Below are 17,354 nucleotides of genomic sequence, written 5' to 3' on the forward strand. Positions count from 1 at the left end.
CCCTCCATGGGACCTGTCCCTGCTCACTCGCTGCCTGTGTGAGATTTGAGACTCTGGCACTAGCTATTTAGCTGCAGGCAGGCAAAGCTACACTGCTCGTGACAGCTACACCCTGGTAACAGTTCACTGAGAATTTGCAAATGGAGAAATGCCCCTCTTATGTCTGAGGTATGCCCCAGATGGCAAAGGGGGTGTTAAAAATGCCCACCTGAGGGGTGTCAGGAAAAAGAACATGGGGAACAAAGACATACCCTGGAGTGCTGTCCAGTTTATACAACTTTCCAGATGCCCTTCCGTTGGAGCTTCTCCCTTTGTTGTGATTTGTGACACTGAGGTTTTAGTGCAAATTGTTTTCTGCACAGCCCAGCTGCTCTGTTGCTTGAACCTTGCAGTGGTCATAGGAAAAACATTGGTGGGGCAAATGAAATAGGCCTATTTTGTCATTCCAGTATCACCAAGCAAGTCTCCTTGCGGACACCTGGTGAAGCCTTGCTCACTGGGAAGCTGAGGCAAATTATCTACACTCTCTTTTAATCTTCAGCAGCCCAGAGGATGCCTTAATAGAGCAGTATTAACAAATAAGATTGTACTTCATGTGACAGCAAATACAATTTTGTCCAAAATCCTGGTAATTTTCCTCTCTCACCCTGCACAGTTCCACACTCTTCCTACTCACCCATTTGAAGAACTAAATTTAAGGTAACTAAAGGAATGTTCTGAACTGACGCCACCGGAACATTCGGCAATAAATCAGTTTTCCTCTGTCATCAAGTCAGGCTGCTGGGTTGTGCTTTACACCAACACTCACGAGCCCCTGGGGGGTTGCTAAGGCCTGAAAAAGGTACTTAATGCAGCAAATTTGTACATACTGTACAATAGGGAACTTATGGGAAGTTTCCATCGAGGTCTGCATTTCCGGCAGAAAAAATCTCAGAGGTCTATTAATTGGCCATGCTGAAAAACATTGGTGCAGAGTTTAAGGCAGCAATGTGCTTTAGCTGCCAGTGCTCTGCGCTAATACAAATCCCCATCTAGGATTTGAATTCTGAGCTGTAGATTACGGAAAAGGCTCCAGGGGACACAGCCTGTCTGTGAGAGGCATTCACTCTGCAAATGTAATTGCTTCAAATGAAAGTCCTCCGCATACAACTACATGGCCATGAGAAACCTTGGAGGAGACTCTTAAATATTTCACTGATAAAGTTCAGTCAGTAATGAGGGATTTCTACGTATCCTCTATTCTAAGAAAAAAAAAAAAAAAGGCATTTTTTTTCTTTCTTTTGTATTAGAAGGTGGTTTGGTTGTTATGGAATGTGATTTCATTCGAAAGGGATGTTCACGCTACTGGTTATGTATCTGGTATGGAGGAAATGAGCGGCCTCATTCTCTTTCTCCTGAAAAATCATTCTGAAAGCTACATTATTTCCAAAATGATTCAGTTCCTTCAAGGTAACATACAATGACTTCATAATGGTGCAGTGATTGTAGCCTGCTTCTTCATGGAAAGAAAGGCTACCTAGGTCAGGGAGAAACAGAAATGAAAAGGCATTCGAGGCACAAAATTGGAAAAACATTTCCAAGCTGCCTCGGAGGGAGTAAATGGCTCTCTGCCTTTTGTTTACAGCCAAGGTTTTCAGCACTCCTACCTCAAAGCGCCAGGGTAGCAGGAAGGGTGGGGGCTCGCTTCATTACCCTGGGAAATGGCTTTGGCCTGGACCTCACTTCACAAAAGCCCTCTCGGATTTTGTGGGCCAAGCGTGTTGCTGTGCCTAAAAGGGGCTCTAGGGGAGCAACATTTTGCTGCCACTGTTTCCTTTTCCCGGTGTTGCCCTGGCAGAAATGGGATGACCTCGTCTGCCCCAGTGGCTTAGCAAGGCAGGAGATGGAGGACTGAGGCTTTCTGTCTGCTTCCCGTGGGCACGGTCTGCACAAAGGGTCCGTGCTCATCTTGGCAGTGTGTCTCCAGGTGTCTCACTGGTGTCTAATTAGTGTTAATCAATTAACAGATAATTCTGCTTCCTATGCTCTTGTGGAACATATTAAACATCAAGAAAAAGTACCATGTGCAGCAGTAACCTTCTCCAGAGGCTCACTAACTAGAGGGCTTCCCTGAGTTCCCATGCAGGTGCCCGTGCACGTGCAGGTATTACGTTTTTCCAGGGGAGGTGGCATTTCTGGTCCTTGTTCCTATTGATCTCAGTGGCCAAACTCAGTAACTCCAACATGAACAGGATCGTTTCCCTGGGATATACCAGAGGTAAATAAGAGCGTGAAGCTCATACAGGCACATATTTCCTTGGGCATGTTGCCAAGACTAACTGCCAAACTCTTATCAAATCCTTCCTGCCAAAACTTCAAAAAATCATTACATCTAGATGCACAGACTCCACGAGAGATAGGGGTAGCAGCTAGGAAGGAATGTTCTGGCATGATCAATTTCAATTACTTTTTCTGTTTCGCAAAATTTCTAATTAAGTCTGAAAATACTGGGGCACATTTGCTGCCCAGCACATTGGCAGCTGCAACTGATACTCATGTCACTTTGGATTTTATTCTGCATTTAGGACTTTCTGGAATAGAGCAACAGGGAGAAATGATGCTGTTTTTACCACTAAACATCATTGCCTCCCCAGGAATAGCTAAGGAGCAATGCAGCTAAATCTGTCTGGGCTCTTGCTTATCTCCATCCCCTTTCCAGGCACAGCAACAGAGTTTAACACCCTGCTGCTGGCCCAAGTGGTGGGCAATAAGGCATCTGCTCTCCCAGAAAGGGCTCTGCATGGGCTATGGATGGAGCTGCTGGAAGGTTTAGCAAGGCCTGGGGGCTGATTCCAGCAAATGATACATGGGGAGGAAAACACAGCGCATGGCAACTCAAGGTGTAGACTGAGGCTATGACAAGGGATCAAGAAATGAGAAGAAAGGAATGGGAGGGGATCTATTCCCTTCAGAGAGGAGACACTGGGGGACAGGCTGAGCAGAAAGCTCAAGTGAGAGGCAGAACAGAAGCCCCTTTGTAATCTTCTTCCCTGCTCACCTTGGCTTTGTTGTCCATGGTAACAGCCAGCTGCATCCTCTTCCCCATTCTGAATGTGAACATATGATCTGCTTCCTCCTCCTCCTCCTCCTCTTCCTCACTGCCGATGCCAAATCCAGGGCTTGTAGCACAGGGACTCCATTTCTCGCTCACCACCCTTTTATCCTGGGAAATGAAGCACTTCCATGAGCAAATCCCAGCCCCTCAGCTCACCGGGGTGTTCCCCTTCCCCAAACACACTTGCCCATGAGTAAGGCAGGCCAGTTAAGGAAATGGCAAGCCTTGCCCTGAGGAAGTTTTCTGTGCCCGGCGCTGTGCCGTGACATTCCTATGGAACAAGGGGCTCGTTGTCTGCTCGGCAGCAAAAGCCACAATTACAGAGGGTCTGGAAAATCCTTTGCACTTACAAATCTGACATTTCAGACTAAAATGCCAGAGTTTTAGGAAACAAATGTCACCCTCCTCTCTTTCTGCAGCACTCTGAGTTAGATCAGGAAAGCCTATGTCCTGATGGAGATTGCCTGGGAAGCCAAGTGGATGGCTCCTGAGGGTCGTGCTCACCATTGAGAGGGCTGGGCTATCTTGTCCATAGTGTTCAGTCTGGGTAATTGCATCTTTCAGGTCCTGTATGAGAGAAAAATGTGTGCAACAACGCACCTCCAGAGAAAAGCAAGGGCCAGGGCGTGGTGAAGTGAGCAATGCACTAGCCTGGATCTAACAACCCAGGAGCGCTGACTACGGAGGAGGAGGTTTGGTTTGGCTCAGCCTTGGACATCCCCCGGGGGTTAATGCAGGACTGGCCTGGTGATTTACCAGCTCCCACACTGCCAGGAGAGGAGGACAAGCTTTGCCAGACACAGATCTGGGGCAGTCAGGAAGGATGCCTGGGACTTGCAGCATTTGACCCAAAGCCTCAGAGCAGCCAAAGGCTATTTGCTTTGCAAGTACAAAGCCTAAGGAGACTGTGACTTTGCCCGGCCTGCAAGTATCCTCAGATGCACTGGCACTTGTGGAGGTCCTGCTGGAGAGAGAGCTGGCTTGGAGGCAGCACTTACGTTGTGAGCTTTGGTGATGGTAATAGTGAGTCCGTCTTGCTTGGGTCTCCTGGAAGTTACAGCCATTCCCTCCTGCTCAGCTCGCTTTTTGTCCTCTTCTATTTCCTGAAACAGATACGTCTTTATCGTCAGCCTGAACCTGTCCCTCTACAGATGTTGTCCATGTTTCTGTTTAGAATTTCTCCTAAATTCTTCTACCTCCACTTTTGAAAGGGAGTGGACCAACTTGTGTCCCTTCCACATGCCCTTGGAAGGGGTGACAGTGGCTGGGACATATGGAGAGGCTGCACCAGGCCTGCAGAAAGGGAGAGCTGTGCACAAAAGCCAGGGTGTCCATGCCAGACTGGGGCCAGGACATTATGTCTTGCCAGGAGAAGGTGGCTGTGATCTGCCTATCTACTAGGCAGCTTCTAGAAGCCAAGTGATGGTAGTTAGGTATGTAACATTTCATATGAAGTGAGGGTTCCTCTCCCTGACTGCTTGTAGCATTCAGTCCTTCCTATAGCTTTCAGCAAGGTACCATTTTGTTGCTGTCACCAGAAAAGGTCCAAAATAACTCCTCTGGTATCAAAGGAAATAAATCTTCTAACCAGTCCAGAACTCCACTGAGTCCTTCAGCTCTAGGTCTAAGATACAACAGGTCTTTGCTGGATTCAAGACTACCTGCCCAGCTGGCAAATGTTCATCAGCTCCAAAACCAAGAGGCTTTGTGCACAGGGAAAGAGGTGGGAAAGGTGTGATAGAGACAGAGGTAGCATGAGAAGAAACGCTGATGTAGGAATGGAGACATCAGCAAGCCTGGTTTCTAATTTCAGGAGCCATAGCAAAGGGCAGAGCTTGGCCCACCTGCTCCAAACAGTATCCTGTGAATAATGTTATCTAACCAAGTTGTTCCTATGCTACTGACTGTTTTCTTCATGCAGAGAGCTGTGAGGACTCCAAAACAGAGGTGGGGAAGATAAGAATCAAGTAGACTTACCTGGTATCTTCGTATGAGCGCTTCATTCTTCTTCCGCAAAGCCAGGATTTTCTTATCAAGTTCAACATCTTTCTGTTCTTTCTTCCTTAGCACGGCATCATCCACTGTGGCATCCTGAAAACAGAAGGAGCAAAGCTTTTCCCAGTCATGGCACCAACAGGAAACAAACCTCATCCTTCTCCTTGGATGGGGGGAAAGCTGAAGGGTCTTTGCCTTTCATTTCTGTCCTTAGACCTCCACTTAAAAGGACACTGTACCTTTTTAGTTGAATTGTTGAATTCTTCCTGACAGAATTGACTCTTTTTTATAATTTTTTTTTTTTTTTTTAACGCTTCTGTTTGGCAGTGAGGTAATTGGAGCAAAAATGCGATGGCCCACTTTGATGGCTGGCAGTAGGCTCCAGAGTTAACACAGCACTTATTAAATGAGACCTCTCCCTGCTGCTGGTTCAGGTGCTGCCAGGCACACCCAATGCCCTCCGTCTGCATTCAGCCAGCACCTAGGTTACCGCAGGGAATTGCAAAGCAGATTTCTAAATTCTAGTGACAGCAGCGTCTGGTGGAAATTAATGCTGATGGGTATCAACTCGCTGCAGCAAGCTGATCCATTTCGTCTAGCCTCTGCTTGGTGTTTACAGGAAGAGCAAGGTGGCAGGGCTGAGATCTCCGAGGCACTACAGGTTTATTTTTAATCAGTGTTTTTGTGCTCTCCTTATCAGCATGGCATCTGCGTGCCTCTCCTCTGCTCACACGCAGCTGGGTGAGACAAAGTGAGACCGGCGAGGGGAGGAGAGAAAACCCTAGGTTTATGGGCAGGCACCGGATTTGGTTTTGCTGCCCTTGCAGCTCCAGCCAGTGGGCTACCCCAGCCTGCCTTCCTTGCTGTTTGGACCTGTGCAGGAAATCTGCCGTGGGATCACTGCAGCAAATCTGCAGCCCACCTGCACCAGGAAAAAAAAAAAAAAAAAAAAGAAAAGATGGGGCCCAGGGAGAAAGCTGGGCCCCATCTCCAACCCCAGCCTCAGAAACCTCCGAGCCCAGCCCCTGTGCTCTCACCTGGGCTCCTCACCCAAGGAGCCCCCTTCAGGGATGAGCATGGCACCTCTGGGGAAGTAGATTTAATAAAAATGGAGAAGTGAGGACACAGCAGGAGGTAAAGAAGAAGAAGACCCTTCTGGAGGGGGAGGAGAGGGGGTCTGGCTGAGCGGGGACCCTGGAGGGGCTGCTGCCAGTGGGGGGGCCCTGGCGCTGCCTGAAAGGGCCAGGGCCGGGGAGCAAAAATACAGGGGGAGAGGTGCTGGGAGGGGAGCGGGACATTTTTTCCTAAGGGTCTGTTTGGTTGGGTTTATTCTTAAAGCCAGAATCCGGCGTTAGTAGATGGTTAATTGGCAAAGAAAACCAACTGAAATTTCTTGAATCACTAAAGCGTTTTTGCCCATGACGCATTAGCGACTCATGCTTTTTGCCAAAGCCCTCCCCATCCCTGTTGGCTTCCTAATTCCTCAGAAAAATAACAAGCCCCTTAGGACAATTATCAGTTTCCCCATTTTCACAGGACCTCATCACTGCAAGTATTTCTGCTGCCCTCCCTTCTCCCAGGCCCAACAGCTCCCGGCTGTGCCCATCCCAAGGGCAAACCCCCCAAAGCATCCTCCACAGCTTGCTCCGTAGCATTTGAGTGCCATTTTGCAGATGAATTTTATATATATATATATTTATGCTGCCTATATATATATATATACACTTCTTTTTTTTAACTCTACCTGCAGACATGGACAAAAACGTTCTCCCTAGTAACACTGTCAGCCCCACTGGTAAAAGCCAGAGCAGCAAAGCCTGGGAAGAGCTTCTGCACAGGCTGGAGGGGTTTTTCCTTCATTAATCATGACATAGCAGGTGTGACCTCCTTCAGGGAAGGATACGTCAGGGTCTAGCCACGGCAGCTGGGGACACAGGATCTGGGTCTGACAGCCGCCGTGCCCAGGGTCCAGCCTCGAGCCGTAGCCAGCGGGCTCGTGAGTCCCTTTTCCTGGGAAGGGAGGGTTTATCCTGCATTCCTGCTTTTTGCCTGGTTCTAATTAGGTCACCAGAGGAAAAAGTGGAGCGGTGGGTATCCAGAGAAGGTGCTGTCAAACAAAGTTTTTCTTAAACTGAGCAAACACACAGTGAGAAGCACGATGCTTGAAAGGAAAGAGTAAAACCACAAAGCTGTAGCCCAGGGGAGGGAAAGCCTTTGACTCTGCTCCATGTTCCCAGCTAGGTTTGTGCACCTCATCCAGCGACTTACAGGGCTCCAGCCTCCTGAAGCTGTGCTTGCAGTGTGCCTGTACATCAAATGAGGCTGGATTTAGGCTCTGTGAACCTGACCCTTGATTTTTTGTGTCTCTTACAGTGGAGTTGTTAGCAGTTTACCAGGATGGGAAATGCCCAGGAATATCCTGCCTGTTTGAGAGAGTAGGATTTTGGATAAACTGGATGAATTACTGTCTTACAAGGTTTTTGGCTACCCAGGAGATGGACAGAAGTAGGAAGAGGGGCACGTTTGATCCACCAGCCCTTTGGTAGTGGCCGTGCTGTGGTTTTGTCCTGCATTGGTGCAGAACCTGGGCCATGCTAATGCAGAAAATAACTTTAGATAGCACGTGGGAATTCAGCCAGGGGTTAGCATCGCTGCTCTTCCAACAGTGTCACGGGGCTCCTGGGAACCAGGGCTACAAATCATCTGCTGTTGTACATGGTCAACGCTCGCTTTCAAAGGAAGGGATCTCCAGCTGCTGAATCACTGCACATCCCTGCAATGCAAGGTATTCCTTTCAAGGGCTCTACATGAAAAAAAAACAAAACAAAACAAAACAGAGCTAATGACATTTCAGCTCTGATCAAGCAGACCTGTGCTTGATCTGGACCATCACTGCAAAGAATAGGGTGATGGAGGGGGCAGAAATCTCCCCCCCAAAATGTTCTTTGGAGAGAGGTTGACAGTGTGATACCGTCAAGGAGCAGGAGGTGGGCTGGATGTGGATGTTGTCAGAGACCAGAGAGGAAAAGGGCAGGAAAACCAGTTTGCACAAGCACATCTTCAGTCGTATCCCCACAGAGAGGCATTTCATTGGTGCTGATGTAGCAGCCCTCGCCAAGGGCGGCTCTGCCAGGACACAGGAACACATTCACGTTCAGGTGGAATAATCGGGACATTTAAACCACTCCCCCATGTTCTTCTGGTGGACAATGGGATTTTGTCAAGGTCTACAGAGAATGAAAGGCGCTTTCCCATCGCCATCCATCATCCAGGTATGTGACAGGTGAGTTGATTGTATACGTGGGTGGATACAGTTTCGTGGCCATTTTGCAAGCCTGATTAAAGCTGAATTCAGTGTTTACCTGAACAGAAGCTATTCTGTGAGCTCTAAATTGGCAGGTTCGGCGTTTGCCGGGTGCTGGGGTGTTGGCTGCTTGAGGGTGGGATCAAAGCGGTGCATGCCCTCAAACACACCCCTTTCATCTTCAAATCGCTTTGAACAAAGACTGACGGAGCCGCCCGCTCGGGCAGAATTCAGAAACTCCTGCAGAGACTGTACTCGCACTCTTCTCTTTTAGCAGGCAAAAGATGGAGAAGTCCTGCCAGGCCGTTCTGCCTCCCTGCACGTTTGTCAGCATTTTGCGTCGCCACACAGCTACTGCGGGGGGAAGGGGGTCTTTCTATTTCCAGCTGGAAACAAATCACTCAGAGGGAAGTTTTGCTGGTATTCACAGCTTCACCTCCACATTATTAATGAAGCCATTTGGCTACTTCTGCGTGATGTTTCAGCGAGTGCCGGGGAGCTGCGGATGCCCCTTCCTCATAGCCCCTGGGGCCACCAAGCATCCCACGGGGCACAGAGGCGCCGAGCAGCGTTTTGAGCCCACACAGCGGCTCGCAGGGGCTCACCCATTGTGCAAGGCAGCCAAGTCAGCGTTTGCTGGCCAGCCACCGCGCCGAGCCGGCCAACAGCCGGGGGGATGTGTCCACCTCTCACCGCAGGAACGAAGCTGCCACCCCAGCCCCTGCTGAAGCTGGTGCTTGGGATGAGAAGTGGCCACGCTGTGCCCTTCCCAGAATAAAGCTCTTCCGGGGAAGCCAGGTGCCCGTATGTCACGGCGATGGGCGAGTTATAAATGGCTTTGGCAGAACGACCGTGCGATGGCTTTGAATCAGAAAGCAGCCGAGCCCGGTTCCTCCTCGATAGTGAGGCAGAGCTGCAGAAAGGGAGGCCTGCTTCTATCCCCAATAAAATGTCACGGAAGGAGAAATGGAGAGCAAGTGCCTTCGCACTTCAATTACATGCCGACATCTCACTCTGCCGTGCCCCTGCACCCCGGTGGCACACACACGCGCACAGTGCAGCTCATCAGGGGCTGAGGGGTGTCTTGCTCAGGGCTGTGTCTGCATGCAGCGTTTTCCTGCATACCTCTCCGACCATCTGCCTCTCCAGTGAGAGCCCTCGGAGGCAGCACGGGTGGGAAAGAGCGAGGGACAGGAGGTTGGGGGGAGGGACGGGAAGAGAGGAGCGGGGGCTCAAGCTAACACTCTTCTTCACGAGCAAACGCATCCGCTCTTTTTAAGAGATATTCTCTGCCCTTGACAGCTGCGGCTGAAACCCTTGCTGGGATGGGCGACATCCAGCCCTCCCCGGCTGGGTGCTCTCTGTTCCAGTCTCCCACCCACCCGGGAGCACATTATCCTGAGCCTGCCACCGCAACCTGCGACATGCGAGCCCCGGCACCCAAAATCCTCCCCCCCCCCAGCATTCCCCCCCTCCTCCATGACGCAGCAGGGTTCGTTTACTCTCTGTAGGCAAGGAATAAAAAAATAATAAATAAATAAAAAACAACAAAGCCACAAGCACCAAAAGGCCACCCTGAGCGCGAGTCATTCCGTGGTCTTTTTAGGCGAGAGCCCCCGCTGCCCCATGCCCCCCCGGGACCCCAAAGGCAGCACTCACAGCTCGGTGCATGTCGGACGTCGGCAGCAAAGCCCGGCGGATTCCAGCGCAGAGCTAAAAGAGGAGAGCCATCAGACGGCCTTTCTCAGCACTGGTTGCACAGCATACAAGATCATGTTTTGATTACAAAAGCCTCGCCTGGGCTCCCAGCCAAGAGCACTGGCTGCCTAATATACCAAGCGCAGACAGGGTTTTGAGTGCCTGTGTCCTCCTCTCCGATCTCACTCTCTTTTTAAAAGAAACACTCCCCCTTTCCCCCCCTCCTGACTCCTTTTAACTTCCTGATGCCACAAGCCCTTGTTCAAAGTGGAGAAAGCTAGCGAACAATGAAAAATGGATCAGGCAAACAGCTTGACTTCGCTTCGTGGCCATTCATGGGGTCGTGTTATTTGTTATGCATGGCTAGCTGCACGCCTGGCGGGGAATTGTGAAAATATCTGGGGTCCTGAATGTCTTGTCAGTGCGAGTATGTGCATGAGCCTTCATGGGAAAACAAGTGCCAGACTTGCCTTTTTCTCTTTATTTTCATTATTCTCTGGGAATTATTTCCCTGCGTTAAAAAGGCACCGTTCGTTCAGGGAGGGGGGAGAAGCGATGCTGTGGGCTGTATGCTGTCAGTTTGGCACTGTGAGTGGCAAAAAGCGCAGCTAAGGGAGAGGGTCCCTTGGTAAGCCCCCACTGAAACTGCCAAAAGGACCCCATAAGAGTCACAGAGAGGCTTTCCGAAACAGGCAGCGTTTATCTTCTTTGTCTTGGGTTGCTGCACTCAAGCCCTTATCTCAGCACCTTGTCCCATCCTATGTGCTATGCCCACCCTCATTGCAGACAGGTGCCTTTTTCCTCACCCTCCGAGAGACCCAGACCCTACAAGAGATGAACAGGAGCTGGAAGCACACACGGGGATATTTTGTTGCCCAAGGACTTTCCCCCACCCCAAACTTCATGAGAATCCTGTTTTGTTTACATGTCATAGCATTAAAAAAGGAGTTGCTCTGCTGCAGGTACCTATCCCCTCTAATGCTTCTGAGCAGGTCAACCACTCACAAAATCCAGAAAGCTCAACCCCAGATCTGACATGGTTAAAAGGAAGCTTTCAAAAGACTTTGAAGAACTTTGAACCCAGCCCCTCCTCTGCACTTAACTCTAACTACTGGAGATCAGGGCTACTAAAGGAGGGGAAAGCATGGCTTAGCTAAAGTGCTTTGAGGGAAAGACTGACCCATATTAATTAGTAGCTTCTCCAATGATGAAAGGGACTTGAAGCCATTTCCCAGGCAATGCCTCTGGATGCAGGCTTGAGGAAGGAAATGAAGACTCTCATGTGGATGGAAGCTTGGGAGAAAGACACAAGAGCCTTGCTAGAGCCCAAGTGCCCAGCAAGAGGTTTGTGATAGAGAAGCCTGTGCAGGTGTGGAGCCATGCAAAGACCTTCTTTGCCCTGGGAACCCACCTGAGCCAGAGGGAACTGGAAGGATGCTGCTGCCTTGGGTTTCCAGGGGAGTATAGTCCCTTGTGAGGGTGGAGCCCATTTTTAGTTGGGCTGGGGGCCAGAGGGACAGGGTCGGCCCTGGAAGATGCTGCTGGGCTGACTCAGGGAGGCAATGCTCATGGAAACACTTTCTTCCAGTGCCAGTGCCATATCCTGCTTGTACGGTGGACATGTTTCTGAGCTCCAGGAATCTGCACACACCAACAACCAGCTCCAGATTAACCCAAAGACCCACTCGATTATCCCAAATATTGAGGCCAGGTTGTATGCACAGTGCAGGGTAAATGCCACGCGCAGTGGGGTCTGTTGTGCTACCCCTGGATCTCATTAGCTAGCAGTGCTCTTCATGCCCAAGCTGTCAAAGCTTGAGCTGAGCACTCACAAGCAGTTCCTACAGATTTCACAGCCACGGCATCCCAGGTCCCTGCTCTCATGGATGGTGCAGCCAAGCTCTTCCAGTGGTGAGCAGTGCCATGAGCAGGCACAGAGTGTCCCAAAATACCCTTGCCTTTGCTAATGACTCTGGCAAGCTGCACTTTCCTCCAGGGCAGCGTCCGCTGCCCTCAACACAGACAGCTGATGTTTCTCAGCTGTCCTTCACCCTGTCTGAGTGGCATAAATGAAAGGCATCTACTTCTGCATCATCATCTGAGACAGATTAAATGATGTTTTAATGCTGTGGACACAGAAACCCAAGGGCAAAAGGGGCCAGTTAAGGGAGCAGCATCTGCAGCTTCAGCAGTGGGGCAGAACAGGCTGGTCTGGGGACCTGTTGGTGCTCTTGGTACTCTCACAGGATAGAAAGCAGGACCTTATAAATATGCTGAGATTTGTGGGGTTATATGCATGCACATATGTTTGCTTATACACAGTGTCATGGCCAGGAAGGGCTGCAATAACACCAGAGCTGCCCTCACCTTGAAGGCTTTCTCTGAACTGTCAAAAACTCTGCTCTTATGTGGGTGTTGTAGCTGGGTACAGTGCTGCCTTCCCATGGGATCTGTGCCTACATCAGGATAAGGGTGATCTTCAGGACCACCACTCCAGCCCTGGGGAGCACTGAAACCCAGAGGTCGACGGAGAGGAGCCAGAGATGGTCCCAGTCTGCTGTTCCAGTGAGAGGGATGTGCTGGGTACGAGACATTTTGGTGGTCCTGCAGGACCTCAGGACAGACTAGAACTTGTTCACATGAGCACCCTCACCTTGGTGGCTGAAGCACATCAGTACTGCTCTCTCAGGCAGTTGGTGGCAGCTATTTCCCAGCATATATCAACTTGACAAAATACTTCAGACAGCACGTGTGTTACATCCGTGTGTGACAGTATGACATTTGGAGAAAACAGCTTAATTACTCACACAGGAATTTGTCCACCACCCCCAAGGTAATCCCTTTATTGTTCTAAAATAGCCAGAAGACCTCTAATAAGCAGGATGGCCTGTTTCTGAGTTGTTTATCATGCTCTGTCCTCTGCGGGCTGGCTTGTGGCACTCTGAGGCCTGCTCGACACAGAAGCCATGGGGCGTACCCTGTGCAAGTACCCCAGGTTAGCTCTGTGCTTTCCTCTTTATGGCAGGGGGAACGTATCAGCTGTTGCTAACTATCAGCACCCCCCGAGGGAGCAGTCCCTGTGCTGGACAGAAGTTTGCTTTCAGAAAAGCCTGAAAGCCGGAGAAACCAAGAGGACGTGAGGAAATTTTTGCCATGGATGTGTGAAGTGGGCTTGGTTGACCTCCCATAAGCAGAGCCTCCAGCTGCCCACTCAGAGGCCCCAGTCTCCACTCTGGGCAAAGTTTGCTGGAGATTTTCTGGGGCAAATGAAGGATATCAGAGCAAAGACCTGTCCGTTTTGTGCTCACAGGTGTGAAATAATCCCTTTATCTAGCTGTGTGCTGCAGTTTCTTCCTGACCTGTTTCAGCACAAAGAACCATCTCTGACAGCAGCCCACAATCGCCCTGCTCCAGGACAACATTCATCAGCTTGCAGACTGTATTGCTCCACATTTTGACAGCAAGTCTGTTTGTCTCTTCTCCATCTCTCTGCCTTACACAAAGGCTGAAGGAAAGAATCTGATTCCTCAATAAACCTGAACCTGACTGCCCAAGAAGTATTCCTGGCATCCCTTTATCAGACCTGCCATCAGTAGAAATGACCTTGGCTTTAAACCCTACTTCCTTTTTCTTTTCTGCTCCTTGAAACTCCTCCAAAGCCACTCAGTCCCATGCCAATGCTTCTCCCAAGGGCACTGCGCCCATCTTCACCTTGGCTCTCTTCCATTTTTTGCACGACCACCATTTAGTCAACAGATGGCACTCGGTAACTGCTGGGAGAAGCAGTTAGCTGTGCTTGGCAGCCTGCTGCCAAAAAGCCAACCGTAGAAGGCATTTAATTCCTGGCTTCTCTGGGAGGCTGCTCTTATATCGTGTATCGGGACTGCAGATAAGCTGCATGGCCCAGTTTTGGAGGTGCTCCTCCTCAGCAGAACTAGCAGCCCCTCTCCGGGCCTGTCGGATGCAGGGAGGCATGGGAACACGCAGATTATTAAAGAAGAGGTTGATGGCAGCCTGGAGGCATCTCTTGTATCAGCCACAGAGCAAACTTCCCTGCAATAAGCAAACTCCTCCTTTGCCTGCTTTCCTTCCCCCTCTTCTCTGGTCCTTTGGCCAGCTGCAACTGCAGGATAAAAAGGAGTCTGAGGCGTTTCCTCAAGCCAGACAGAAGAAAGGTCAGCATATTCCCTAGACTGAGAGGCGGGATGAGCCAGAAACTTTAAACAGGCTTTATTTGGAGAGACTCACAGGGATCAAAGGACTGCCAGGACATTCATTTTGAAATACATCAATATACAATGAAACTGAAAACTACTGAAGCTAGTTAAAGGATGTAAGAGCAGTTTTCACATAGCCCTGGCAGTCATACCACAGAAACCTGTCAAAATGTGCAAAGCAACTCTGCTCCCGTTGGAGGATGAGTTTGTCCCCTCTTTTTTCCCTCCCTGCACATCACCCCAGCCTACAGGTATTTGCCACACAACCTGTGGGTAAGATTTGTGCCTACCCGTGTTTAATGCCACCTTGAATAACTCACGATCTCACAACCTCACTTGACATTTTCCACTCCTGAAAAACTTGTCATTCTGCTGTGGGGCCTCTGAAGTAGTTGTAAGCTGAACAAAGACCAAGAGGATCTGCCCTCTTCCCACTTCCAGACATGTACAGCAGGGCCAAAAGCAGGTTTGCTGACCCCATTCACTACCCCAGCCTCCAGATGTAGGACACAAAATCCAGCCTTGGGAAGGGTGCCAGGATGTGGAAAGTGGCCAGGACAGCCAGTCAAGCAGGTTCTTTTCATCTTTTATGAAAATGCAGTCCATGGGGAAGGCATGGAGAGCTGCAGACAGCGACTGGCTCGCCCAGGGTGAAAGCTGTCATCAGCAGGGGCCAAGGGTGGTTCCCCATTTCTGCACATGGCTTCAGCCCAGATCTAGGAGGAGGGCATGGTCAGCCCAGTGGCCTGTAGCTTGTGGTGTGCAAGGTGCAAATGAGCAAGGCAAGAGCCAGCTTGACATGGTCGCGTGCGCCTGGTGAGCTATAAAGGGTCCAACTTATTTAACACAGAACCTTGAGGCTACAACAGCAGCAACAGGACCCACTTCCAATCTAATGCAGCAAGAAAGAAGTTGCAAATTCAGCTCCCATCCCAACCAAGCTCAATTAAAACCTAACAAACCATTTCACTTCCCTTTACCAGCAGAACTCAAAAGCAAACTCTAGAGACCAACCTTAATTCCGGGGTCTAAACTGGACTGAAGACTCTTCATGGACTCCAGCGACATCACATCACACTGATGCTGCATGGGTTCAGGCTGGGCTTAGCAGAGAGACGGGCTTTTCTTGCGCAGGGTTAAGGTGTGGAGCTGATTTGGAGAACGAGCCCAGAGAAAGTGCAAGGACCAACCTGAAAGAGGCACAAAGACACCTGTGAAGGGAGGAGATGAAAAAGGAAGCCAAGGTGACAATTAAATATTAAAGGACCAGTTCAACAATAATTAATCCTAGGGTGGAGAGAAAGGGTGGAGGTACATGAAGCAGTTGCATACACTTGGTGTTCTATGTCTGGCTGGCCAAGTACTGCACTCAAGTGTCACAAAACTCTGAAAAATGCAAATAACCCATGCTGCAGAAGGATGGAAATCGTGATCCAAGAGGGCAAATTAAAACCCAGCTGGAGACGTTGGTCTTTCTCCAGCTATGGTCAGAATTTGAACCTTGTTGGCCTTGATTCTCCCCTTGCACAAGCTGAAGGGCCTCAGCCTTGGCTTTCTTTCTGGAAAGAAAAGAAAAGAAAAAAGAAAAGGAAAGAAAAGAAAAGGAAAAAGGAAAGGAAAGGAAAGGAAAGGAAAGGAAAGGAAAGGAAAGGAAAGGAAAGGAAAGGAAAGGAAAGGAAAGGAAAGGAAAGGAAAGGAAAGGAAAGGAAAGGAAAGGAAAGGAAAGGAAAGGAAAGGAAAGGAAAGGAAAGGAAAGGAGAAGAGAAGAGAAGAGAAGAGAAGAGAAGAGAAGAGAAGAGAAGAGAAGAGAAGAGAAGAGAAGAGAAGAGAAGAGAAAAGAAAAGAAAAGAAAAGAAAAGAAAAGAAAAGAAAAGAAAAGAAAAGAAAAGAAAAGAAAAGAAAAGAAAAGAAAAGAAAAGAAAAGAAAAGAAAAGAAAAGAAAAGAAAAGAAAAGAGAGAAGAGAAGAGAAGAGAAGAGAAGAGAAGAGAAGAGAAGAGAAGAGAAGAGAAGAGAAGAGAAGAGAAGAGAAGAGAAGAGAAGAGAAGAGAAGAGAAGAGAAGAGAAGAGAAGAGAAGAGAAAAGAGAAGAGAAGAGAAGAGAAGAGAAGAGAAGAGAAGAGAAGAGAAGAGAAGAGAAGAGAAGAGAAGAGAAGAGAAGAGAAGAGAAGAGAAGAGAAGAGAAGAGAAGAGAAGAGAAGAGAAGAGAAGAGAAGAGAAGAGAAGAGAAGAGAAGAGAAGAGAAGAGAAGAGAAGAGAAGAGAAGAGAAGAGAAGAGAAGAGAAGAGAAGAGAAGAGAAGAGAAGAGAAGAGAAGAGAAGAGAAGAGAAGAGAAGAGAAGAGAAGAGAAGAGAAGAGAAGAGAAGAGAAGAGAAGAGAAGAGAAGAGAAGAGAAGAGAAGAGAAGAGAAGATTCCTGCCATTTTGGATAGATGCTTTTTTGTTTCTGCCCCCCAGCCTTTCCATCTCTAGTGTCTGTATGTGTGACTTGACAGTGAAGTATGGCTTGCCTGCACCCATGATGCCCCCCACCTGTCCCTCTCACTGTTTGTATCCATTAAAGACATCAGGACCATCAGATGAAGGTAGCAGGAGCCAAATTCAAAACCACCAAAGCTTTTTTTCATATCTGTGGAACACCTTGCTGAGGGACACATGTAGGCAGAAGGTTTTCCCAGGTCCGAAAGGAGACCACACAGATATTTGGAACACAGTTCTGTGGAGGTTTCCTAACTGGACACATCATACCACACTCAGAGAACCCCCTGCAAAATATTTGGGGAACCATCATATGTGCTTGCCCTGTACTTACTTTTCTCTGAACGTCCATTTCTAGTCCCTGGGTTGGTGAGGAGGACCTTGTTTAGGAGCCTGGTTGTTCTTGTGGTCCTTCTGATACTGTCCCTACAGTGTGATGGAGCAGGGCTGGGGACACACCACAGCCCAAGCACTCAGGACTAGGGTTGCCTAAAATAAGGGGGCTTAGAATTGTGTTTGTAAAAAGAAAAAAGATCCATTTCCTTTCTTCCTGGGATATTGCATTTTCTTCA

At 49.1% G+C, this 17,354-nt stretch overlaps 1 protein-coding gene and 1 long non-coding RNA gene across 3 annotated transcripts in view; one reads left to right on the top strand and one right to left on the bottom strand.

The window, feature by feature from the left end:
• Positions 1–10,197, bottom strand: part of CCDC9B (coiled-coil domain containing 9B) — a 48,735-nt gene extending 38,538 nt beyond the window's left edge. Inside the window, exons 1-5 of one of the 2 annotated variants that reach the window (XM_084522716.1) lie at positions 10,053–10,197; positions 5,072–5,185; positions 4,093–4,197; positions 3,599–3,661; positions 3,038–3,202 (exon numbers count right to left, since the gene is read on the bottom strand). In XM_084522716.1, coding sequence (XP_084378842.1) covers positions 3,038–3,202; positions 3,599–3,661; positions 4,093–4,197; positions 5,072–5,185; positions 10,053–10,064 — 459 coding nt within the window. In that variant the 5' untranslated portion in view covers positions 10,065–10,197. The remainder of the gene's footprint in view (positions 1–3,037; positions 3,203–3,598; positions 3,662–4,092; positions 4,198–5,071; positions 5,186–10,052) is intronic. The other variant, XM_084522717.1, reaches the window with a different exon arrangement.
• Positions 5,572–9,364, top strand: LOC311438390. Its single transcript, XR_014694074.1, has 3 exons — positions 5,572–5,750; positions 7,463–8,372; positions 8,668–9,364. It is a non-coding gene; the product is annotated as an uncharacterized lncRNA (long non-coding RNA).
• Positions 10,198–17,354: the final 7,157 nt, after the last annotated feature.

Source organism: Aythya ferina, assembly GCF_964211825.1.
Source record: "Aythya ferina genome assembly, chromosome: 5".
Lineage (NCBI taxonomy): Eukaryota > Metazoa > Chordata > Aves > Anseriformes > Anatidae > Aythya > Aythya ferina.